At 40.5% G+C, this 25,777-nt stretch overlaps 1 protein-coding gene across 1 annotated transcript; it reads left to right on the top strand.

The window, feature by feature from the left end:
- The first annotated feature begins 6 nt into the window (after nt 1-6).
- EHD4 (EH domain containing 4) lies at nt 7-25,554 on the top strand. The gene is made up of 6 exons (XM_057365883.1): nt 7-277; nt 7,843-8,019; nt 12,389-12,486; nt 18,418-18,830; nt 21,565-21,729; nt 24,188-25,554. Exons 1-6 carry the CDS (start codon nt 42-44, stop codon nt 24,722-24,724), a joined length of 1,626 nt encoding a protein of 541 aa, XP_057221866.1. The 5' UTR covers nt 7-41; the 3' UTR covers nt 24,725-25,554.
- Nucleotides 25,555-25,777: the final 223 nt, after the last annotated feature.

The raw sequence follows: 25,777 nt of genomic DNA, 5'->3' as shown, positions 1-25,777 counted from the left end.
CAGGGACAGGGACAGTGCGGCCGGGCGGCAGCGGCGGCGGGATGTTCAGCTGGCTGGGCAAGCAGGGCGGCGGGCGGGAGCGCGGCGGCGGCGCCGATGTGGTGCAGACGGTGACGGGCGGGCTGCGGGACCTGTACCTCCGCAAGCTGCTGCCGCTGGAGGAGCACTACCGCTTCCATGAGTTCCACTCSCCCGCGCTCGAGGAGGCCGACTTCGAGAACAAGCCCATGGTGCTGCTGGTGGGGCAGTACAGCACCGGCAAGACCACCTTCATCCGGTAGGGACCCCGGCGTGCACAGCCCCCGCTCATCCCCGCTCCCCTCCTCCCGGCTGGTGCTCCCTGCGGTCAATCCCTCCCACGCCCTGGCGTGCGGGGCAGCGCCTCTCCGCCCCGGAGCCGCGGGCCCGCCAGCGCCGTGCGGTGACAGCGGCGGGGCCGGCGACACTCCCGACCAGCGGGGCTCACCCCAGAGCCCCCGTGCTGTGCCGTCCCGAGCCTGTGACACGCTCTGGAGCTGCCCGCTAGCTTCCTGTTGAAGAATATTAGCGCTGTTTCATGTCCTGCTGAGGAAGAGTAACCTCKTTGCCTACTTCCTCTTAGTCCTTTTAGACTCTAAGCTGTTTCAAAGCAAAACCAGGGGCTTTGTGTTAAAAAGGTGTGACTGCGCTGGCCATCAGGGATCATTTAGCCTTGCCTCCTCCCCTTTCCCAAAAGTAATTTAATGCATGGATCGCATGTGATCCATGTTACTCCAAAAGAGTAACATGGCGAGTTTAGGGCAAAAAATACGTGGTATCTGGGCAGCCTCCCGTTCCATGAGCCTTTATTTTAATTAGTTGTATTGAAGAAACAGTATCACTACTAAGGCAGCTTAACAGAGTTGTTCCTGTTGTGGTAKTTTCTGTCTTTTTCTGTATTTCTTATTTCTAAGTTTTTTAGTATCTCATTTTTAGGAAACTGAAGCATATCTGTGGTAAGCCAAATAGTACGAACCTGTGAATATTTTGCATGTGTTCGAATTTCCCTCTCAGCCCTTTACAAATCAGTCTGAGGTTGTGCGCAGCTCTGCAAAAGGCACTGAATCATCACTTGGTTCACATTTTGACCTGCTTATGCCTGAAGTTCATTATAGTCCTTCTGTAAAATGTATAAATATTTGTTTTCCAGTTCCAAAGATTACAGGCAGCCTTGCCATAACACTGTTTTCTATTTGCAGTGCAAAATACCTACCTTCCCTCTCCATTGAAGAGCAATGTTTGCCTTTAATCACCTGAGAGCTTTTCAGATGTTTACAGAACAAATCATGTGTCTTTTCTGGTTTTACAACTAGCTAATTGAAAGCTTGAAGCTGAACTTGGTTTCTTTACTGATTATTACTGAATTCCTGCAAACATGTAAAGGGGTGTTGCTCAGAGAAATATTTTAAAAATAGGGCTGTAATTAAAAGAAAGTTCATCATCTCCACAGACACAAGAAGGTGTTGGTTGGATTCCCCCACAAGGTGTGGTTGATTTGGATTTTCCTAACATTTCTCTAGGCATACTCATTCATTTTCTTCTTTAAAACTACAATTGCCTTGTTAGACCTGGCTTATGGCCAAGGGATGGGGGAACATGGGTAATACAGAGGGAGGCAGAACGGTCCCAAATGTGTGCATACTAGAACCTGTTCTGCCTGTCAGCAGAGTTGTTTTGTTATTTGCAATTCGTAGAAAACTTTATTTCTCTCCTCCTCCAAGAGTTTGTCTCGGTTGAGAACACAAGTTCTTGATTTGTGGACATTCGACTTTTCTGTCCTTTAAAGTTTCCCGTATTTGACTGAAGTGCAAGTCAGTATTGTGCTTAGAAACACAGGCTTGCACTGCCTTAGGTGTATTTTTGCTACTGTTGCTTTGTGARTAACTTGTTATCACTGTAACAGTAAAATACGGATCAATGGGGTTGACTGCTRCTAATGTAGAGTCTGAATGAGAAAACACCTATAATTTATTACAGCTCCTGACAGCTTTTTTTAGCATTTGGCAATGCCAGATGAAAATGCCCAGACAGTTTTGACAGAGAAGAGAAAACCAACTTTTCAAAGATGGTTTCTCATGTGTTTTATTAAAATATCTGACTTGATGCAGGAGGTGACTTCTGCTTGGATATGCCCTTCCCTTTMCCCTCTTACCCCCTTCTCCTGTCCCAAATTTAGGGGGTTGCAGAGTGGTTTGGAGATACTGGAGAAGACAGGCAGTGACTGTTGAGCCCGAATCAGTAGCAGAATATCTTTTACTGCTTCTGAAGGACCTCATGATCATCATTCATCACCTCAGTGTTCTCTATAGAGTAGATARTAATTGGCTGAATCAGCATGAAAAAACGCTCCATTCAGGATGGGCTGCAACTTAGACAATAGTGTCACAGTGACTGTAACTCAAAATCCAATTTAGAGGAGAAAAAGAAGGGCAAAAAAAGAGAAGTGCTCGTATGATGTGAGCRAGAGTTAAAAGAAGACATGGGAAAATATTACAATGTCCAGGTCAGCCAGAAATAAATTTTCCCTCTGGCAGGCTGAATCTCCCATGGAAAGATGTGGATACCCTCTCAAGATTGTTATAGTTCTAGCTTTATTGTAGAAATTTTTCCTTCATTAAAGCTCTGTAGGAGTTTTATTCTTTCAAACCTTTTAATAAGAAAACATAATTTTCAATCTTAATTAAAACTGCTTTTTTGTCACATTTCTCTGTAGTCAGGAGGTCTGCCTAAGTGTTTGCTATTGTGTTTACATGTGAGCATAACAATGCTGTTTAGCTGTCAAATATTCATTTGGGATTTACTTTGACTTAGACGTTATCGTGAGACCTTCACATTTTCATACCTCCGACACATCCACATCCACCCAGTTCCTTCCACTAAATCTTTATGAAAAACACTGATCTGCCAGTGACTAAATGTCCCTGGGGGTTAAGATATGCAAACAAACACTTCCAGGTTTCTAACAGCTCTTATGTTTTTTCACTCAATGCTGTTTATCCGCTTTGGCACTTGGAACAATGCAGTGAGACCAGCCAGTTTTGCTGTCTAAGGTGTAGTGTGGTGATAGTTTTATTCAAGTATTTGTCAATGCTGACAATTCAAACAAATATATCCAAATGTTAATGCTTGTCTGATGGTGTTTAATGAAGTGGGAGTATGGTGAGAGCCAGTTGCTTGTCTTACATGAGAGCTGCTTGGCCTTGCAGCTTCTGTAATTGTCTCAATTTCTCATGCCTGTTTTAGAAAAAGACAAGTGGGGAAAGGAGGGACAGACGAGGAGCATTGTGCTATATGAAAAAGAGGTAGGAGATAGTCAATGCAAATAGGTAGTTTTTCTCCTAACAGTTAAACTTTTAGTCTAGTGATGTTTAACTTGWAATTTATTTTTCTATTTTAAAAGTGTAGGAGTCTGATGTTTTTTAAAAGAACTTATCAACATGAGACAAACCAGAAGTAAATTCCTTAGATTGCCAGGCTGTGCTTTGACTTTGCTCACAGGTATTACTCAGAGGTTAAAAATTGTAAACTTCCTGCTATTTAACTCAGCCAAAGCTGAGTTTTGTGAAAGCACCCTTTTGTATGCATAATATCTGGATTCTGCAAGTAGCATTCAATCGCTTGTGGAGCTGCATCTATTTATTTGGGGGTGAGGCCCCTCTTCATTTCCTTGGGTGAATGCTGTATTTTCTTTCTTACTAGCTCTRCATGAAAGCTTTGCATTATTTAGAGCAGAATTCTCACACTAAAGCAAACATCTGCTGGTTTTGCTGTGTTTAAAAAGAAGCGGAATATTTGGTGCAGTATGGAGTTGAGCAGCCTGAGCAGCCCTATAAAGGAGCCATGAGTTTATCTCCCAGTGCATCCCAGGGTGTCCCTGCTCAGTGCTGCTCTGCCCAGCTCCCTGTTCRTGCATTAGTATGGCCCAGCTAAAGCATTTAGAGCTCAGATGATAATCTGTATCTGCAACTGTGAGTAATCTTTTCTGTCYCTGGAACTTTGTAAACTAGTTTCCCRTAGTCTGGCTATACATCTTGCAGAGGAACATAGATGAATGTTTATTGGCAAAGCTGAAAGGTTATAGCCCAGGTAAAAACAAAGAGACAAGAATCAACAGGATRTCTGTTGTTTGATCTAGACTGTCTTTGGGGCATTGGCTATTTTTAAGCCAATTCTTCCTGTGAACCTTTTTGAACTCCTTCTCTGCTGAAAATTCCTGAGAAGACCATGCAGTTGCAGATGCTGAAAGTCCAGGTATTTTCCTGTGCTAATGTAGTATTTGGTACAGAAATGTTGGCAGCTTTTCAGTTTGCAGAAGACTGCTGTTACTTTTGTGTGGGTAAATAAAACTGGTTTTTCATGCTGGGAAGTTGATACAGTGTGTTGTGGCTTAGCCCACCCCACAACTCCAGCTTGCATCCAAGCACCACACAGCCACTCAGACCCTGCACAGTGAGATGGGGGGAGAATCAGAATGGTAAAAGTGAGAAAACTCATGGCTTTAGGTAAAGACAGTTTGGTAGGTACAGTAAAAGCATCACAAGCAAGGCAAAGCAAAGAATTCGTTCACTACTTTCCATGAGCAGGCAGGTATTCGGGTATTCCCAAAAAAGCWGGGCTCTATCATATATAACAGTGACTTGGGAAGAGAAAATGCTGTCACTCCAAGTGTCTCCTTCTTCCTTCTCCCCCTAAGCGTGATGCCATATGGTGCAGGATATCSCTTGGGTCAGTTGGGATCAGCTGTCCCATCTGTGCCCCCTCTTAACTCTTTGTTCGCCACAGCTATTTGCTGGTGGGGTGAGAGGCAGAAAAGGTCTCGATTCTGAGTGCTGCTCACAGCACTGATGAAGACATCCCTCCATTGCCAACACCTTCCAGCACAGATCCAAAACACAGCCACAGAGKAGTTATTGTCCCAGCCAAACCCATCACGCTTGAGCACAGCCAGTGCTCAAGAACGGGTTTATTTTAGTCTGTACTAATTCTTGATGTTCGATTGTGAGCCAGCGTTAATGGAAAATACCTGTGTTGCAGAGTGATTTCTGTGTCTGTTGAATGSTTGTAGCAGGCAGAGCATTGTGACTGTTGGGTGGGGCTCGGTATTTGGAAGGAGGTCTCGCCTTCCTGGATCGTTATCGCTGTAAAGCCTGTTTTTTAAAACTGCCTTTGTGACATTAACTTGGAAGTATCCTTGCAGTTCAGTAGCACTTTATTTTGGTTTAATCCTTTCAATAAACAGCTAATCTGAATTTGCATTGTCGAGTTCAGAGCAACAAATAGAGATTTTGGAAATCCTGAAAGGTGCTGGGTACTTGTAACACTTCTAAAATTTTTTGAGTAGGCCATGAAATTACTATTTTAGGCATCCRAAAGACTATCACCAGCGAATGTCCATAATCATGCCATAATTCATGAGTTTACAATATATGRCAATTATCCTGTCACCCTGGGGGTGTCTGCTCCTGCATTCAGATCCCACCATACAGTTTTCTTTGGCCTGGGATGTGGGATTCACTCCTGTGCATTTGATTCAGTGTAATACTCTTTACTGCCACTCTTGAGCTTCTTGTGTGTGTCATCTGCCACCTTATGAACTGCTGCCTCTGTCAGCAGAAGCCTGGGAATGACAATTTGTATCAAGAGGAGAGTTTATTTACGAGTCTCTTAGAGATCCTTTCCCTTTCAAAAGAAGGACAATGAGAAAAAGCAGCGTTTGAAGCAGAGCATTTTATCATGGCAAGTTAAAAWCCTTATTTTAGAAGACTAAAGTATAATTGATCTTTCAAAATCAAAGCCGTGGATAACTCCAATCTGGGAAATTAGTGGCTCTTGTGAGTTAGTGTTGGCATCCTGTTTTAGAGCATTCTGGTCTGCAGTGTTGCTGTCTGAAGAGGAGGGAACACACTTTTGTGTTTCAGGTTTTCCACTGTTTGCCACAACACTTGAAAGTCCTGGATTTCCATCCGGGTTCAGCTGCTGAATTGAATTAAAGGTGTTTTGTCTTCATTTTGTTGCATGATCTAATTTGTAAGGTGGGGGATTGGCTGCAATTTGCAAACCTGTGTGGGCAGAGAGGTTTGAGTTTGTCATTTGCTTTTGAGGAGGGGTCAATTTTATTTCCCTGTTACTGTGCRATAGGTTCAGATTATTCCAGCGGTAGAACAGATTGCCTTTGGCATGTTTGTTCTTATGTTTCTCCTTCTTCACAAGTTTTAGTATTGCCATTCCAAAAAACCAAATTTTTGGAACCAGAAATCTGCAGGAAATCTCATGTAAATAATTGTTCTATGTTCCCGATCATAGTTTGAGCTAGTTGGAGAGTGTTTGCTTAGGCCAGTGGAACACAGTCTTTGAAATATGTAGCATATATTTAGTTCCTTTAACTCAGCTTCTGTGCTCTGATCTGTAAAGTTTGTGAATGCTTGGGTACTCAATTTAATGACAGAGATTGTTCAGCAAGTATAGATTCTATGTAACATGTGTTTTTGCAGCAAAAGAAGCCAGCAAGTCTTCTCAAGTCAGTATTGATTCAGAAAATTATAGCAGATTAGGCATAGTGCTGTGGGATTAAGTCCAGAATAAACCTTTATTACCAGAGCAGTGTTAACATAGATGCACTAAAATGTAACTCGTGCTGTTGTTGTATGTAGGACCACCGCCTGTGCCTGAAGAAGAATTCTCATGTAAATCCAGTTTTGATTAYGTAAATAGATAAATTGTAATTGATTAAAATTGCAGTTTGTTTTTTATTAGAGCTCCAGGGTGAYATTGAAAACTGTTAGTCTTGAGGGCCAAGATGGTGCTGTTGTGACTGAGGACAGTAACACTCATGCTTTAAAGTTAGGCAGGGTTTTCTGTGTCTCTTAGAACAGTGGCAGTAGTCCTAGAATGTGAGGGAGGCTTGCTCGAAGGACTTGGCACTGCTTTTACTTCRCACTTGCCATCCATGAAGGGATGCAGGCAGGCTTTTTATGTAAATAAATGCCCTGGTTCCATTAATTTTAATGCTTAAATATACACTTAATTTATCTCAGACCTTGTTGTCTGGAAGTCAAAGCTTGTCCGCTGAGTATGTGCTGTCTGTGTCTTTTGTCATGGACTGCTCAAAGCGAGGTGCAAGATGGTTTCTGGTATAGCACCATCTGACTTGGTGCCTTTTGGAAGTACTTTACTGTKAAGCCTCAGGTTCTGCAGATCTGACTTAGTTAAAAATGACTTTTTGATATGCAGGTCAAACAAAAAATAAAATTTCCTCGCTCCCAAACAGATACAACTTTACTGTCAGATAACAGTTCTCTCTGCCTTTGGTRGGATGAGTTATATTTAGTGACCAATACCAAGGTCCTTAAAGGGTTAGCTCTGTCAGCCAACTAAATCTGCTCACATGCAACTTCAAACCATTCCCTTTTTGTACCAACAGCACTGGTATAGGTTTGAAAACACTCAGAAAAGCAGCTGTGTCTTGTAGAGTAACTTACAGCACACGGATCATTGGTAGAAACATCCACTTAAATGGCTGAGGTGCTGCAGCTCAGGGAGTGCTTTCCACACTGTCTTTGTAAAGGGATTTACTTAACCTTTTACCTGGATGTTGTGAAAAACTAATCATGTTCTCTTCCTCCTTCCCCAGTTAACAGAAATAAYGAAATGCAGGAAAATGTAATCCTGTTCTTATAGAATGTGCATATCCTTGGGAATTTTTAAGCAGATTATAGGTATTTACTTTCATCACAGATACCAATGATTATTTAAATTTATTTATTAAAATTTATGTACAAATACAGCTATTATATAYAAATACATTTATGTATTCTCCATGTCTAGATACCTGCTGGAGCAAGACTTTCCAGGCATGCGGATTGGTCCAGAGCCTACCACAGATTCCTTTATTGCTGTGATGTATGGAGAAACAGAAGGAAATGTTCCTGGAAATGCTCTCGTTGTTGATCCTAAGAAGCCATTCCGGAAACTCAGCCGCTTTGGAAATGCTTTCCTGAACAGGTGASATCTTCTTGCTTCCTGTCTTCTGATGATTTTGTTTAAATTTTGGCATGTTCTGGCACAAGCATTTAGAACAGAATGGAATAAATATTCAAATACAAGCAGGAGAGGTGGCAGTTCAGGTGAATTTCGAAAAAAAGGCAGTATTAAGTCGGGATATTCAGTAATCTGAATAGAAAATAGTTGTTAAAATCAGTTCACAGAGAACTGCATAAGTGCTCCACTGGGTGACTTGTTTGTGAGGTGTTATGCCAGGTGGAACTCTGGATCAGTTTATGCAAAAATTCTACTCAATAAAATTGATAGATTAGTACTATTATTAGTAGTACTATTATTCAAAAAAAGGAGACAARTATTTTCCCTTTGATGCTGTCTTGTTCCTTTCCACTGATTTCACTGGATATCTCGATATAGCTATTTAAAATAATGAATTTCAGGGCTATGTAAAAAGACCTACAAGAATGGGAAAGATTCAAATATGCCCGATGAATAAAATAAAAACTCAAGCTCTTCAGTGTTTAATATCAACTACCCAGTGTTCARGTAGTTCCATGGATCAGGGAGATGGTGTTAGCTTCTGCTGTATATTTTCAAAAAGGGAAGAGTTGTTCAAGGGCTGAAAATATTTTCATAGTAAACTTACGTAGCATGCTATATATTTCCAGTTGAAAGTTAGTTACTAATAACTCTGTTCTTATTGTCTGAACAATCACCTTGTTTTCTTCCTGTATTTGATGGTAGCTTGACATTGGGACCTCACTTTGCAAGCCAATTAATCTAAATTGGCTCTTTTTAACAATAAACTTTCCTGTTTGGCCGATAAATACTGGCATGAGTGTTAAAAGTTCATCATGTACAGTTTTATCTCTTGGCTGTGCTGATTCAAAGAAGAAAGTTTATAGCTGCTTACAGTTGGCTTGGCTATCGCTTTGCAGAGATAAGAATATGTGCTGTGGGAAGCTGTAGTTAAGTCCCATTTTAAACAACAATTTTGAGATTATTGGCTAGGTTCTTTCTTCCAGATCACTATTCCGTTTCTCCCTTTCCTCACCATTGTGCTCTCTCTACAAAAAACCAATGTACTGTAAATTGTATTTTGCATGATATTCAAATATTTCCACAGAACATTTAATAATAGCATGTATTTGTTTGGATGTGGGGTGATGTAATTTTTTTCCTAAACTGACTAACTAGTTGTGTCAGGTTCTGAATATTATGCAATCATTGTCTAGCTAAAACGATGTTACTCAAAGTAACTGACTAAAGTATTCCAGTTCTTTTGGTGACTSTGATATTGTTACATTAAATGCTGTGAGCATCCTTATCTTCCCCAGCAGTCACGCCCGCTCCTTAGTTGTTCAGCGGAGATCTAAGTGCTTATGGTTCCCTAGCTTTTCTCAAAACTTGCCAGCTCCTTTCTCTGTATGACTTCACAGGGATGAAATTGTCTTAGGCTTCACTATCTTTGAGTTCTTTCAAGGTTCCCTTGTAATCATGCTGCATATTTTACTTTACCTTCTCTCATTTGCCATGCAGTTCTTTTTATCCAATATTACATTTTTCACTCTTGCCTTAATAGACTTTTCTCTCTTTTCTCCCCCTGACCCCATTTTATTTTTTTAATGGTTTCCCAATTGTAGTGTTTTGTTTTATGGAGGAACTTAGGGCAACAAACACTTTGACTATGAAGTTGAGTGCCCTTTCCATCCAAGTGTAACAATCCAAATGACAGGAAACAGGGACTGAGGTAATGGAAAAAATGAAACAAACAAGAACACAGTATCACAATCAAGGCTTGTATTCAGTAATTAGCTGCATTAATTCATTGATGTTACTTTGCTTTTGTCTTTTTCCGTGACCCCTTCTAATTGCCCTCTGTGTCTCACTGCTTGTGAGAGATACTCTTCCAGTAGTCTCTTTTTTCTCCTGTATACCTTTAAGAAAAACTGGGGAGGAAAGGAGAGGGGGACAGGACCTAGYGTGCCCTTGGATGCTGGTGAGGAAAGAATATTGCATCATACCAGATAAGCCCATAAATAAATTAGTGCTGCTGAGAAGAAATGCACGGTCCTGGTCTATTCTGGTGTGTCRTAGGCAGTTACAGTCATCTCATTCATACAGCAGGTTTGTAACACTAGTTTTTGGTAAAGTCTGTCATTATTCAGGTGGATAGTATGTAGTTCTGGTTTTTATGATGCAGCACTTTCATGACCTACATGAAGTGAGATGTTAAGAAAGAAGTCTCAATGTTGAAAAGAGATATTCGAATACYACTATCATTACAGTTTTAAGTTGTCTGAAATATCAGTTTGAGGTGAGAGTTTTAACCCATCTGTCATCTTTATTTTATGGGCATATTMCATAAATTAACAGCCAGTTAATTCTGAGTTTGTCCTTCTCTTTCATGTGTTTACCATATGCTTTTCTCCTCCCATTGCCACAAATGAAAGCTGCAAAGGTGGCAGTGTCTACATTTCTGAGGCCTGTAGATCTCTATTTTCTCTCATGGTCTTTTCCAGCTGTCCCAGTTCGGGTGGTGCCTGAGTCAGGACACTGCTGTATTGTTCAGCTGGCATAAGGGTGCCTTTCTTCCCATGGGATAGGTCTGGAAACATCTTGGTGATACTGAGCAAGCACTGGGCTCTCTAAGGTTGAGTCAGAGTGATAAGAAAAAACACACATGAATGTTCAATCTTTATACTTCCACATTTATGAAAGCTACTTCATGCTGTACATACTAGTGATGTATSTGTTTTTGTAATGATTCACGTGTTCAAATGTATTTTCTTTGTCACTTAYGCTCATCCACTGTGCTTCCACATAATGTGTTTGCTTTGACAGAGTGCTGTCATCAGGTTTTGGCAAGTTTAAATAATGTAATTTTCTCAAATGGTACCTCAATGCTCTTTCAAAAGYATTTCTTAAGCTGGTAGAAAATTAGCCCTAATGGAAGAGTTTGCTTCAGACATGAGGTATTTTTTATGCCTGGTGTCCCGCTAAAAGAAGCAATACATTTCACATTACCTTGGGGTAATGGGGGTTTACATACCCCAAGGTTGTGTCAGGCTGAGAGGATTGCTCTTTCCTTGTGCCCCCTTGGGTTTCAGGGAGAGGCATATATGATGCTGCCATTTCTGATTTATCCAAGAAGGGACACTGTGCCTTGGTTAAAGGCTCATTGCTACAAGGTCTCCTGAAGAACAAAGTGAAACAAGTGTAAGGACCTCTTTTCTTCCCAATTTCTTTTGAATAATTTGTATTGTATGAAATAGCATCTGGATTTTTATATAGTTTGCATTTTTTATCTGATATTTGACTGGCTGAGCTGTTGCTAACTCAGATCATCTTTGGCTTTAAGGTCTTGTTTGACCTAGGCACAGCTAGATTTGCTGTCTGATACCCTGTTTTTTTGAGGTACTGTGCTTTCTGAAGCCATAGGTTGATGTAGGGCAGCCCATCTGAGGCTGCACCTTTAACCCTGTGTGGGGCAGCCTCGCAGGAGGAGGTGTGTGCTCCTTAGTATCTTCAGCTGCTCCCTGATAAGAAGATTAAACTCTTATRCAAATCTCTTAGAGGCAGGTAAGGATGAAGGGCAGTGAAATTCTTCAGTCATGAGCTACCCCAGAAGCATCAGAGTGGCTTGCATGTAACACACAGAGCGGTCTGCACAGCTCTCAGAGTCCTCATGAATTATTTATTTTTCTGTGATACCACCATTGAATTTGTCTCCCATTGCGAAGGCAGGAGGTTATTGTTCAGAGCATACTGTGTGTAATTTGAACTCTTGGTTCTGGCAGGGTTTGGCTGGGTTTGTGGGAGAGATACTGSTGCTTTTCACTGGTGCCATACCTGAGGAGAGTGTTGGGTTAGGGAGTAGGGATCATTCAAACACCACTGGATCAGGTGAGAGGGAAGTGTGGCAGGAACTGGAATATAAACATATTGTCAATACAGCTTTCTGCTTGCTCCCCTTTCCAGTCTGTCTAAGTTTGGGCATAAGCTGGAGTACATGAAGAATTTTCTCTCGTGTGTACTAATTTTGGTCCTAGCAAAATGGTGTTTTGATGGAATCTTTATAATGCTGCATTCAAGGCCCAAGTTGTTGGTTCTTGCACATTCTGGAGTCTTATCAGCACTTACACGTTCAGTTTCATGAGGTTTTTTCCTGTGCTTTCTTTTTTGAGAAGCTCTGTATTTTCTTTTCTTAGACATGTATAGTTACCAAACAGAGGTTCATCAGGATTCAAAAACTTTTCTGAATCTCACTTGAGTCTTTTAAAATCAAATATATATCAGGGAGCCCTTAAGCAGCAATCTGTATTTGAGCTAGAGCTGTTATTAATGGTTTTTGTCCCTTCCTTTCCTGCAGGTTCATGTGTTCCCAGCTGCCTAACCAGGTCCTGAAGAGCATCAGCATCATCGACAGCCCAGGCATTCTCTCTGGAGAGAAGCAGCGAATCAGCAGAGGTGAGTGTAGACTTTTGCAATAACCAGGCTCACTAATTTTTTTCTGCTCTACTGGACAAATCAGCATCCTAATCTTTGGGGAGCCTGTTTTAGTGGTCCTGGGTGGTGGTCTGTCCCATACTTTCTTACTGCAAGCCCTGTTAAGCCCGTATTTTAAGGCTGGATGTYAGGTTTGCAATTTTGTCTCTTGAAAGCTGGTAGGGATTGGTTTTTCTGCCATTCTGCTGCTATGGCTGCAAATGGCTGCAGCTGCATGGTCTTCTGGCTAATTAGTGCTTTGTCACTCATGAGAAAAAGCCTTATTTTCCTAATTTTAATTGTTTTCCATGAAGTAATAATGACTCTTATAGATACACTATTGAAGTTAATGAATGAAGGAATGTTTTATGATAACTATAAGGTGGTCATGTCTAAAAAATTTRGGGGTGGGGCTATAAATAAGGTGRGTTTATTGTGGGCACAGCTGCAAGAGTTGGTTCTTAAGGTTGCTCAGTCGTGCCATAATGTAATTTTCAGTCAAAAGAGGAAGCCAAATGGTAGAAGGAGGAAGAACAAATGAGAATATTTTTAATAATATGAAAATCCTRCAGGGAACTGAACACTGTTTATCAAGCTGTTTAAAACATTAGCCTGTCTTGAGAAACTATTTAAACAGAACACTATAATGTAAACAACTTTATTCCTTGCATTCTTCAGCTGCATTTAAGGGCATGTCATTTTTTCTGTGGAGTTGTAAATGGTAGAGATGCAGGGTGTGGCTTATGCTGCCCTCTGTTTTCAGACCCTTGCTTAAGAAGTGGAAACTTGTGTTTCATGTCTCTGTCAGAGGAAATAAACTGTTCTTTAACATATCTCACCTGGGTTTTTTTAGGAAATCCTGGTATGAGCACAATATATGGCAGCTCTGCAACAATAAGCTTGTCTTTACAATAATCTGACAGAATAAGGGACTTGCTTCTTAGGACTGTAATCCAAATTATGCTTACTTAGTAAACTGGTCTGCCAGGTGCTTCTGCATTCTTTTTYCAGTGACGTTTTGTCCTCATTATTACTCATAGTCATGTAAAGCATTCATCATGGGAGAGCACTGGACTTTCCTTTATGTGATGTGTTGGTGAAATAGAGATGAACAGCATGAGAGCTCTGTGTCTGTGCAAGCAAAGGCTTGAATGTTGTGAAACCAGAACTAAAACAAATACTGCATGTTGGCACTCTCATTTCTAGACAGAAAAAATTGTGTATAATTTATGATTTTTAGTCCTGTAAAAATCTCATAAAATGCCCACAAAATGTTTAAATCCAAATATACACAGTCTGATGAAATCAGCAGTCGCCTGCTTCTCCATTTCGGATTTCAGCTCCCTTTTTCCTCCTCAGGTTAAAATTAGGTGCATCTTACCCTTCTCTGCTTGTTAAATCAAGAGAAAATTATGTTTRTCAGCATTCAAGTATCTGTTGCCACTTTCATAACAGTATGGAAGGGAACGTGGAATAAGAAAAAAAATTAGAGTTTCACATTAATATGCCACTGAAAAAGTGAGCAGTTGTGTAACCAAATTCAACACCATTAGGGAATGCTGTGGAAGTCTCAGGCTTCCCAGTGCAAGACAGAGTTGTGTTTCACTGTTAGTCCTGTGTTGCCTAAAGGACAATGACTCTTCACTACCATCTAGAATTGCTTTTGTGATTTAATAAAACATAAGACTCTTGTTCCCTTATTGTTCAGAAGCTCRGTGTCTTGGTGGTATGTGCCTTATCAATTGTTACAGCCTATCTGGCCTGCCCTTTGATATTGTAGACTTTCACCTAAGCTGATGKAGCTCAGTGATTACCTCAAACCCTTACCTGTTTCATAGGCTTTAGCTTGATTAGATTGCATTTCATTAATTTTTTTCTGTGTGTTAACAATAATCTTGAATGTGTCACTTGTCATAGTTCTTTGATAAAAGTGTGATTCTCCTGTAAGCTGTTGTACCATGTGTGAAATTTTGGGTGCTGGCTTTAGAGCACTGTTATCTGTGTCCCAGGCTTTCAGGGCAGGTTTAATGAAAGTTTCATATATTTAGACATCAGCATACAAGAAGTGGTGTAGAAGTGCCTATGGATTTATTGCATGCACATATTCCATGCTGTCGTGGTTAGGAAATATTGTGCTCTCTTGGCTGAAATATTGTTTAGTTAGATACATTTCCTATGTATGGCTTTTGGGCTGCTTATGCAGTTTGCATTTAGGTGGTTTTGTGGAGCACAAACTTGACTGTGATGCTGCACAATGCGAGGCTTGCCTGACTTGGTTCCTGAAGGAGCTGCTGTGATTTAAATATATTTATGCTGTAAGTCTAATTTAGSATGTTTTGAAGTTTGAGTTGCTTTGATGACTTTCTAAGTCATTGTGTGCAAACGTAAACAGGATTCTACGAGATGTTTTCTGCTGTCCTGAATGTGTCTCTTTCAGAGAGGGTTCTGCTTTCTCCAAGTTTAGCTTGTGTCTTACATTGGTGAGCTGCAGATCTTCTTATTTAAARTGTTTGATGGAAAAATAACATTACCAGGCTCAGTGTAAAACCTTATCTCTGCTGTCAGTGGTTTTTTTTTTCCATCTTCTCACGAGCAGCTGCTTAACTATTTAGTTATGAATGACTGTAAAATTTTAAAATTTGACAGGTATCACTAGGAGTAAGTTGAAGCCTTCTGRGACCAGGAAAGGAATCAAATGTTATGTTTCATTTTAACATGCAGGAAAACAGTAAAGGGACTATGTAAAGTGAGARGACATGCACTATTTCCCAGCAAGTTCTATTTTTAATTCTGGAAAGCATCCAGGCCACAGATGATTGGTCAAAAATATACACAGAGTGCAACATTGGAAGATGTCTCCAGACACACCTTTCCCGCTGCTGTTGTCGGCAGGAGGATGTGCCAGAAGCTTCCTGCCTGTCAGCTCAGGGGCTGTGCAAGTGGCTGGAGGAGAATGTGCAGATGTGTGCCAGCATTGTCCCCTGGTCTGACAATGCCTGTCCCTGTGCTGCTCCTGCAGCATCACTGGCGATGTTCACAAAGCCCCTGTCAGACAGAAATGTCTGTTTGCAAAATTTGGAAGGAAAAATGGGTGTCTGTCAGGATGTGGGCAGGAACCCTTTTTTTGGAAGGGAGGGGGTGTTTGGTTCATGATTGARTGGCATGAAGGCAAGTGTTTCAAGGAGTATGGGGAAAGAGTTCAGGGAAAAATTGGTTAGTTTATATTTTTAAACACTGGACTTACTTAAATGTGAGTACAAGGATGGCTTGTGACTTTCCAATGTGCATTTGCAAGCAGGTGTTGCACTTGGTGACACCGAGGTCCTCTTCTTGGATATGGTTGTTGACATCTGTCACTGGGAACAAACCTTTGGAGAAATAGCAATTAGAGCAACAAGAAGCGGAGAAGTATCAGCACCAAAACATTTTTCATCGAGTTTTCCCATCTGATCAGTGTTAACCTAGTACTGCTCAGCTTCCAAAGCCCTGGTCCATACACATGTGTGGAAATACTTCAATCATTTATCACTTCCCTGTAGTTCAGATACCCTCTAATGAAAATCTGCTGAGTCTGTAGATAAATTAAGTTCACTTCTAATGACAAATTTTCATTAAAWTTAATTMWTTTTTTCAGMGTTTCTGAAGTCTTTATCAGCCATYTGCAACAAGCAGACCAGTCTTTCGCAAAACAAGTGCTTCATTAATATTTAATCCACATTTAAAATAAATTCATTTTGTTATGCACCTGTTAATTGTACAGTTACTTTYTTCAGTTCATAGTCCAAATGTGTGGTGGGAACTTATATGCTTATGTAACCCAACTTTTAAGTCACCCTCTCACATAGCCATTTGTGGAAAACTTAAAAGAATTTAGATTGTTTCAATTTGCAATTTTATTTAATTTCAGATGTATTTCCTTTTATGTGAGTGAAATCAGAGCAGGCTATTTTGTAGCTGAATATTAGTGCCCTCTTGCAACTGTGCTGTGACATATRAATGATGTCAGAGATCCTACTTCTCCCTTTAGATCTTGCTAAATTTTTATMAATTACTCATACTGATTGTGATTAGATTCTTAGTGTAAGGTGAGAAGAGTTGTCTTGCAGAGATGTTCTGTGCAGCTTTCATCCTTGCCCCCTCGCCTTTCATCTCACATTCAGCCCTTCAGGAACTGATCACAGGAAAAAATTTATGAAAGCCCCAGAGCAGCATGATCAGCTTTTTAACACAYCCCCCTCCTTTCACATTTTGATGTGTCTCTGCTGGCTTTTTAGTGGAGTTTTATGACTTTTTTTTTTAGGGGTGCAGGGCAGGTAATACAGATAATTGGGGATATTTTCTTAATTTTAGCTAGAATTTCTGGATTTAATTTCACATGCTAGTTGTAATTTGTAAGCAAAAGGTTTAAGACCAGTTTATTTCCTGTGTGGCTAAACATGCACAAGTGTGCTCCATGACCAATCTGGAGGAGTTTTTTCCTGTTACATTCATGTATGTCTGCTTTTCTTGGTGTTGGCACTTGTCAGGTTCTACTGGAAAACAAAAAAAAACCCATCCAAACAAACAACCAGCTGATTTGCTTTTGCTTCCCCTGTTGAAGACCAGCAACTTGAAGGTATAATGAATAATGACTTGACTGAACCAGTATTAAGAAAAGCTAAGCAACTTCACAATGTTCCCTCCTACACCCTTTTGTTCACACTGGTTAAGAGATGCTAGGGAGAATGAGGAGTGCTGAAGGGTCTTTTGTTTGTATCTGGACCAGGTGTATGAAGGGTTTGGTTGTTATATGAGTCTGGGCTTTCTTGTCTGGAGGAYTGGAGATTTAAAGACTTCTCTTTTCACAGCTGAGAAATAGCCAGAGACACAGTGGAGGGTTTAGATGGCAGTAACTGAGCTTTGTTTGCTGTTGGCATTTTAATGTATGCTGCTGGGAGCAAAACTGTCGATTCTGTGTGGATTGCTTAACACAGTCCTTGAATTGGGATTGCTCCCTCTTTCAGATCTGATTTGTCTCCGAGAGGAAGAGGAGGGGTGGGATGTCAGCTCCCAGTACACCCTTTGCTGGTCCTTACTGGTACAAGATGAGTCACATCCATGGCAAAGCCAAAGCTGYATCACCAGTGGTGACTCTGCGGATTAGATGTGTCACTTCTGGATAAGGAGTTCCTGAACAGTGTTTGTTGTGGGGAYTAGGCACCAGCTGAACCTGTAAAAGCATTTAGACAGGTGCTATGAATAGGCTTTCCTTTAGAACATGATAAAGCTTGTTTCAGGTGATCAGAAAGGTYGCTGCTTGTGTTCTGTAACCTCCCATGTCCTCAAAATGCTCAGCAATGCAGTCATGTTACTTGTAAATTGTACTTTGAAGTCTGTTGTGGCAGAAATAACAGCAAGTGTTGTAAGGTAAGGAGAGATGAGTTTGAAAATGGTTTTAAATCCAAATATTTCCAGTTGCTGACTTGCACTGGAATGCTGCACCTGCACCATTTTCCTTGTTAATTCAGATAAGCAGTGCTGCCTAAGACCAATATTAGCAGTGCTGAAGGGAGATTGTGATCAAAGCCCCACAGTCCTGTTTGGCCTGGGTGCTGTGACGGAGCCAGAACTCCTGGGAAGAGACAAATGTGGGTGTGAGACAGTAACTCACAGCAGCACAAAAGACAGTGATGCAAGAGATGGGTGGTAAGGGGCAGTGATAAAAACAAAAGGTGGTGATAGTGAGACGGGTCTAAGGAAATGCAGGATGCAGTTGTCTTGTCATCATTGCCCACAGATACTGTCCTAGGCGTGATCAATCTCCTTTTTTCCCCAGGTAGAGGCATTATCCCCTGGTTCCCTATCCCCAGCCCTACCTTCTTGGGGACTCACTTTTCTGAATGATAAGACTATAAGAGTGTGTTCTTCCTTCAGGCTACGACTTCTGCCAAGTCCTGCAGTGGTTTGCTGAGAGGGTGGACCGCATCATCCTCCTTTTTGACGCCCATAAGCTGGATATCTCCGATGAGTTCTCAGAGGCCATTAAATCATTCCGGGGCCAGGATGACAAGATTCGCGTGGTGCTCAACAAGGCTGACCAGGTGGACACACAGCAGCTGATGAGGGTTTACGGTGCCCTCATGTGGTCCCTGGGGAAGGTGATCGACACGCCCGAGGTGCTGCGGGTCTACATCGGCTCCTTCTGGGCCCATCCCCTCCGCAACACCGAGAACCGAAGGCTCTTCGAAGCCGAGGCGCAGGATCTTTTCAAGGATATCCAGAGTCTCCCGCAGAAGGCAGCTGTGAGGAAACTCAACGATCTCATTAAAAGGGCAAGACTTGCAAAGGTAAGAGAAGATCAGAAAATGGAACTAAATGAGCAGTCTCTGCGGCTCTTTCAGTGTGTGCTTTCCCACCCTTCCCAATTTTTCTCTTACTTCAGACTGAGTCTTATTAGCATTTGGGTTGCACTGTCACTTTTTCAAGAAAAAGACAGACACTTGGGGAGAAAGCTATTGGAGGCAGACAGGAATTCTGATTTTCTGTGCAGTTATCAAAGAAAATGCTTTTGGCTTGAAACACATTTTAATGTGAGCTTCTAATCAAAAGTGGMGAGTACCCACAATTCCATTGGTATACGAGCAGTTGTTTGGGCATGTGTACCACTTCCTATATTGCCCTGAAGATACTCTTCTGGAGTTGTTTTTGGTGGAGTTGTTTTTCATTATTTTTTGGGCTTGGAACAGGGGCCACTTGTTTGTTTGGGGTTTTTTTTTGTGATCTGAAGGTGCTTCTTTGAAAATGCCATTGAAAATCCCAATGATGTGTTAACAGTTGCTCTGATCCCAGAGCAATCTCAGATCCAGTTGGTTTTGTAGGTGTTGCCAGCATTTTGTTTCCATTTGTTGCAATCATTTTGGCATTGAAGGAGTGTCAGTTGAATAATTTTTAGATATTTGTACGAAATGTAAAATAAAAATGGGTGAAGGTAAATAGAGAAMGCAGTGCTCTTAGGGATATGCTAGACAGTTACGGAAGGGGAATAAACTGTTTATCTGCAGGAAAGMAGCAATGTAATCCAGCGTCAGCTTTCTGCCTTCCAAAATGATATCAAAGGACTGACACTCAAAAATTGCATTTACAGCATTGCAGGGGGTTTCTCTTACCCCATTTCTGTGCTACCCTCTTCTTTATCTCTTCTGAAATATTTCCAATAGCTAGAAACAAAAGCAAACTCGTRAAATGCTGTCAAATTGGGGCATTAGCCTTTTTTCTTTTTTTTTTTTTCCTAAGTCCTGTGACTCACTGTCCCATTTTGAAGATGGGGACTGTTCTTATCTACCAGAAACACATGTGCACCCTGGCAGACCTCAGGCCACTTAGAATACGCATGTGAAACTGTTATTTCTTGTGAATTATAAACATACTTTTGTGGGTCTGATAGAAGTATTATTTTAGACATAAGATCCATGAAATTACTTACAATAACTTATCAACTCTCTTATTGAATCCATTCTGTAATTCTGGAGAAATACTCATATCTATTCTCTTAGAAAATTTCAGAGGTTTATGCTTCTTTATGCTGGGCTTTTTTCTCCTCTGTAGAAATGTAAATTTATTTACAATTAAAATGCATACTCTTTTTAGATAGTGTTTAGAAGTGGTGTTGTCTGCAAGTTGTGAACTTAAGATGTGCRCATGAAAACTGGTTGCATATTTTTTCTTTGGAAACATATTTTTGGTTTAAGTTTCCTCCTAAATAAGTAAGGAAAGGGAGAGCAATTGCCATTTGSAGGGTGTGTAAGGTTTGTATAGAACATGATAATGCACATTCTGTCATGTTTTGGTAGGTGCTAAGTATTACAGAACACCTGAGCAATCCCTTGTTTTACTGATGCTTTTTTGTGGTAGTTTGTCTTCCCCCAGTCTTCAAAATTTCAGCTGTTTATTGCCCAACAGTTTGATAAATATAACCACTTTTTAACTCCTTTTTCTGTGTGTGAAAATTGTAAGTGACTTCTGTTTTGTGGRCAGAAAACTCTTTTTAAATGAACAAGGACCTGAGTTCTCTAAAGACATTCTGTTGTGGAGGTCATGCCGTGGTCCAGGCTGGGTCAGAGCTTAGGACAGCMGTTTGATAACACCACGTTATGGCTTCTAAAGAACGCTGCCCTGGTGCCTTCCCTCTTGTGTGCAAAATGAGTGTCCCTGTTAGCACAAAGAGCTGGATGAGTGATATCCCTTCAGTTAGGAAGTGCAGCCACGATTTCTGTTCTGGACCTGATCACTTGCTCTGTGGCCAAGCAGATCCTTTTGGTGGTGAAAGGTGGTGGAAGAGTGGCAAGGTCTGAACAATTCAGAATAAAGGTAGAAGGAGGGTGGCATGGGTGGATGGATATTTTGATGTCAGTGCAAGAATCAATGTGTTTAAAGACTTGTCATCCGAAATGAATATATTTCTTTATAAGCTGGAAAGGCCCTRCTTTTCTGCCTAAGGCTTCTCAAGGCAGCCATGGCATGCTGTTCCTWCTGGCTGCTGCAGTATTTATGCCATCTGCATAAATACAGGCTGTAGGTACTCACTTTTCTGTGAGTAAATAGGTAGGAATGCAATATCAAGCAGACAGCCCTGCCACTTAGCATACTTGCATTACTGGAGGAATTATCCCATTGATTCCCATAATGGCTGGTGAGGCAAATGAATTAAAAATCACTTAGAGGGACCAGCATGGCTGGAGCTTGCTCTGTGTGTGTGTGGTTTTGGGGTCTTGCTTTTTCTCTCACTCTCGGAACTCACAGAATGCTGTACCMGGCTTCTCCTTAAAACTGCAAGTGTGCATCTGTATTCCTTTGAAATGTGCTTCCTTTGTCTCTGCCCCTCAAAGGAATGCTGAAAACAGCAAAAACTAATAATAACTGATAGCTAACTGTTCATGTAAACACAAAATTCCAGTAACTGTAGCTGATAATATCTTTTCCTTGGGGAAATATATTTCTAATTCTTTTTATGACCTAGGTGAGGAACACTGATGTTTAGTGTCAGTAAAGAGTAGTTTTGATTTCAGTTTTGCTTCTTTTTAGGTTCATGCTTATATCATCAGCTATCTGAAAAAAGAGATGCCCTCTGTATTTGGAAAAGAGAACAAAAAGAAGGAACTGATCAACAAATTGCCAGAGATTTACATCCAGCTGCAAAGGGAATACCATATCTCAGCAGGGGACTTCCCTGAAGTCAAGAAAATGCAGGTAAGATAGCAGATTACCATTCCACTGAAATAACTCTTAACTTTTTAACAGGATTGCCAATTTGAAAAGGTAGGACAGATTATCTCAGAGTTAGAGCGCAGGGTCTTGGGCACTAGAGCAATTGAAGTGACAGTCWTTGCTTGATATGAGGTAAGAGTGACTTGGTACAGACAAAAAAAWGGTAACTTGCTTGGTGTGCATTCTCTGAAACAGGACTACATAAGGAATGAGGAATCTGACCTTCTGTGCTTTTAGTCAGTACTTGGTCCCCCACGGCAGATAGTATTAAAGGCTTTGTGCAAATAAAATAGCAGTGAACACTCACAGATTAAGGGGCTTCTTGTTTTGAATCCTAAGCRTGGTTATATTTATCATTTTTGTAATGGTATCAAATATTTGTGTAGGTGAAGATATCCTTACTCATAAGTTCATTTTTACCCTCCTCTGTTCCTGTTTTTCCTGGTACTGTTTGCCAGTGAGTAATAAAGGCAAAGTGATACATGAAAAGGCCAACTTAAAGCCTGTTGCTTCTGAAAATAGTCTTTAGCTTTTTTCGTGTACTGTTAAGATTGTATTCTGTGAAGGAGAGAGAGAGAAGTTCTTGGTTCATACTCACTACTAATTTTTAAATACTTTTTGTCTCTTCCTCTTTTGGACTTTCTGCAGTCTTTCAGCCAACTTCCTGTCACTTACTTGCCGTTTTATTTCTGTTCTCTGATTTGAGATKAGTTGTTTAGAAAGCATCCTAGGGAAGAACAGCTAATGTTGTGTTAGCAGTTATTTCAAATTTGTTCCTCAAGCTTCATTTGGCAGTTTTTGGATCTCAGATCATAAGATTCTTAAACGGTCTTTGAATTAGAGGAAATTCAGCTTGGAAGCTGAAGAACAAGAGGTCTGCAGTCTGCTCTGACCATGGRCAGTCACAAGCGTGATGATGGATGTTTTCCTGTCGTATCATTCTGACAGTGTATGTGGTACACTTGCAYAGCTAATCATCAAGAGTGATGATTGGCTGATTATCTACAGGAAGGCATAACTTTCTTTCATGAACTAAGATATTTAACCTGGCAATCAGCTACTGGCATGAGAAAGCAAATCATAGAAGAAGCTCAAGATGCASTTTAGCTAAGTTTTCACAGGCAGCATTGTTGGGAGAGTTTCAGGAGTTAGGCTTTAGAAGGGGATTTTGTGGCAAAAGTTCACTTTCTACTCTTGCTGCTTTTGTTTGTGATGCAAAAGGAGAGACTGAGAGATTTGAATATTGAAACAAAATTTGGTTGAAACTCTTTCAAACTTACTGTGCATGTCAGTTAAGCCTCAGCAGCAGAGGGCAGCAAATATATTCAGGAGAGATCAGTCACTTCTGTAACAAGGAGCRAAATTGTGAGAAAGCACAATTGTGTGAAAACAAAATTGTGCCAAAACAGATAGCAAGTTGACCTTTGCTTACTGAGATTTATGGCACAACATAAATTTATACTGATCAAGTGATTGTGAATAAATGTCACCTGAACACAGTTGTAGGTTGACTGTTTTCAGCCTGTGCTCCAGGTTTCTTGGGTTCATGTCATTATTGTTTTGATATGTATAGGAGCAGCTCCTTGAGGTGATAGATGGGATTTGTTCAAGCAGTTTAACATCATTTTACTGGAGGGTGGGAGGTGATGATGGTGGTGATATTTGGGGTTTTTTTAGAGTTTCCACTGTAACTTTCTTTCCCTGGYAAGCATTTTGCATGTAGAAATAATTTAATAATTGCCTAAAGCATTTTTAGTTTTCCAATGCTGGGGTGTAAAACATGCTTGGGCTTGTGTTGGAATAAGTACATATCATTTAGGTAAACATCTCACTGAGGGGTTAGTAGGATGAAAATGGCACAAATTCTGCAGGGGCCATATGACTTCAGGAGTTCTGGCAACACTGCTATAAACACTGCTGCTGTTATCCCAGCTCAGCTTTTCTATTTTGTCAAAGGAGACTTCCTCCTGACCTAACCACAACCAAGAAGTTTAATCTATAAAATCAGCTCAGTCCTGCAAACATTTGATTTTATTTTTAACTTTCAACACTTGCATAAGTGCTAGYAGGATTGAAGGCTTGCATGCTTTATTTCATGTTTGCAAGAAGATCATCAAATGGAAAGTTGCTGGGTAACGTTCATCAACTAATGTGGTTTTATCCACTGCATTTTGGAAGTTGTATTGTAAATGCGATTTGATAGACAAACCCATGAAGTGTCACAAAATCGTCTTACTATGTTTGTTCAATATATTGGGGTGTATGGTTCATATACAGGACTTTTGTTTCTCCTTCAGGAGGAGTTTCAGCTACAGAAACAGCTTCAAAAGATATTTATTTTAATTGAATTATTACTTGATTATTTTAATTTGAAGCCCACTCTTCTAACTTTTCAATGTATTGGAATCACTTTTAACTACTGTYRCTGTGTCATTCRCAGGAGCTGYTGGAGAATTGTGACTTCACTAAATTCCATTCTTTGAAACCAAAGCTAATTGAAGCTGTGGATAACATGCTGGCCAACAAAATTGCTGCCCTGATGAACCTAATCAGACAGGAAGAGAGCAATATGCCCACAGAGATGGTACATGGGGGAGCATTTGATGGCACCATGGCAGGACCTTTTGGCCATGGATACGGGGAAGGTGCTAAGGAAGGGGCTGATGAAGAAGAATGGGTTGTTGCCAAAGATAAGCCTGCTTATGATGAGATCTTCTACACTCTGTCACCAATCAATGGCAAAATATCTGGGATTAGTGCAAAGAAGGAGATGGTGACTTCTAAACTACCCAACAGTGTCTTGGGGAAGATCTGGAAACTYGCAGACTGTGATGGCGATGGGATGTTGGATGATGAAGAGTTTGCATTAGCAAAACATCTCATCAAGATTAAACTGGATGGATATGAACTGCCTGGCACGCTGCCTTCCCACCTGGTGCCACCCTCTCACAGGAAACCTTTCCAGACAGCAGAATGAGCAACACAAGGAGGAGAATGAGAGAATGAGGATTTGGAGCATCCCACAGGAAATGTGTTGAAAACACCAAAATTTGAAATTAAGCTTAGATCCTTAACCTCACAGCACATTTCACGCAAGCTACTGAAGTTATAAGTGTGGCGGCAGGGAAACATTCCTGTACTGCTGACCTTCACTCAGACATGCTTTTCACAAGTGCCTTACAATAGCTCTGTCATAAGGTGAAAATGTTTTTGAGTCCTGTGTATGTGTCTTGCTGCCTTTACCACCTAAAGCAGAAAACACCATGCATAGAAATTGCTGACCTTCACCAAACCTAAATTCTTATCAGCCCTGTCTCTCCAAATTATTCTAAATAGCRCACAGAAGATCAACCTGTTAAATTCACCTGCCTATGCAAGGAATATTTAAATGCTAAAAATGTGCTTAAGCTAGTGAGTGAATGTCAGCATCTCCATAGTCTAAGAAAAGAATKATATAAAAGAAAGTTTTATTTTTAGTCTTTTTGTTATTTAATTGAAGTTGGAAAAAAATAGAGGAGTGATGAGGAGTAAGTGCTCAGAATATGARCAAACTTGTTTTAAAATTTTAGATTCTAGCTAGAACTGAAAAATATTAAAGTTACTCAGTCATTGTGTCTTATCTGAAGAGCAGCTTCTTCAGTTTTACACAGCTCTATATATTCAGTATTATCATCAGAAAAACTGAGATCTCCTTTGTTCCCGGGATTCAGAATTTCCTTTGCGGTTTAAGTTTAGCTTCTCTGCAGACAATGAATTCTGAATGGTTCAAAGTTACAGCAGAATGGTTTCTTAAGCTAAAAACAAAACAAAAAAAAAAAACCAAAAAAAAACATGTTTGCATTGAAATGAAGGCTCACTTTTTGTTCTGAAAAGGTGTATTGCTCAAAGCCATCTTCTTCAAGGCACATCAGATTGTCTCGGGATATTTTCATTGGTATTTAATTTCTACTTACAGCTAATTATAGTTATGTCTGTGTATTTTTTTAATATGTTAAATATATTTAAGAGACGTTTTTAATGCCTTCTTTTG

The sequence above is a fragment of the Malurus melanocephalus genome, unplaced genomic scaffold, assembly GCF_030028575.1.
Source record: "Malurus melanocephalus ecotype Western Australia unplaced genomic scaffold, MMel_1.1 scaffold_2, whole genome shotgun sequence".
Taxonomy (NCBI): domain Eukaryota; kingdom Metazoa; phylum Chordata; class Aves; order Passeriformes; family Maluridae; genus Malurus; species Malurus melanocephalus.
Note: the sequence above shows the minus strand (reverse complement) of the source record. Positions and strands in the feature narration are given on the sequence as shown.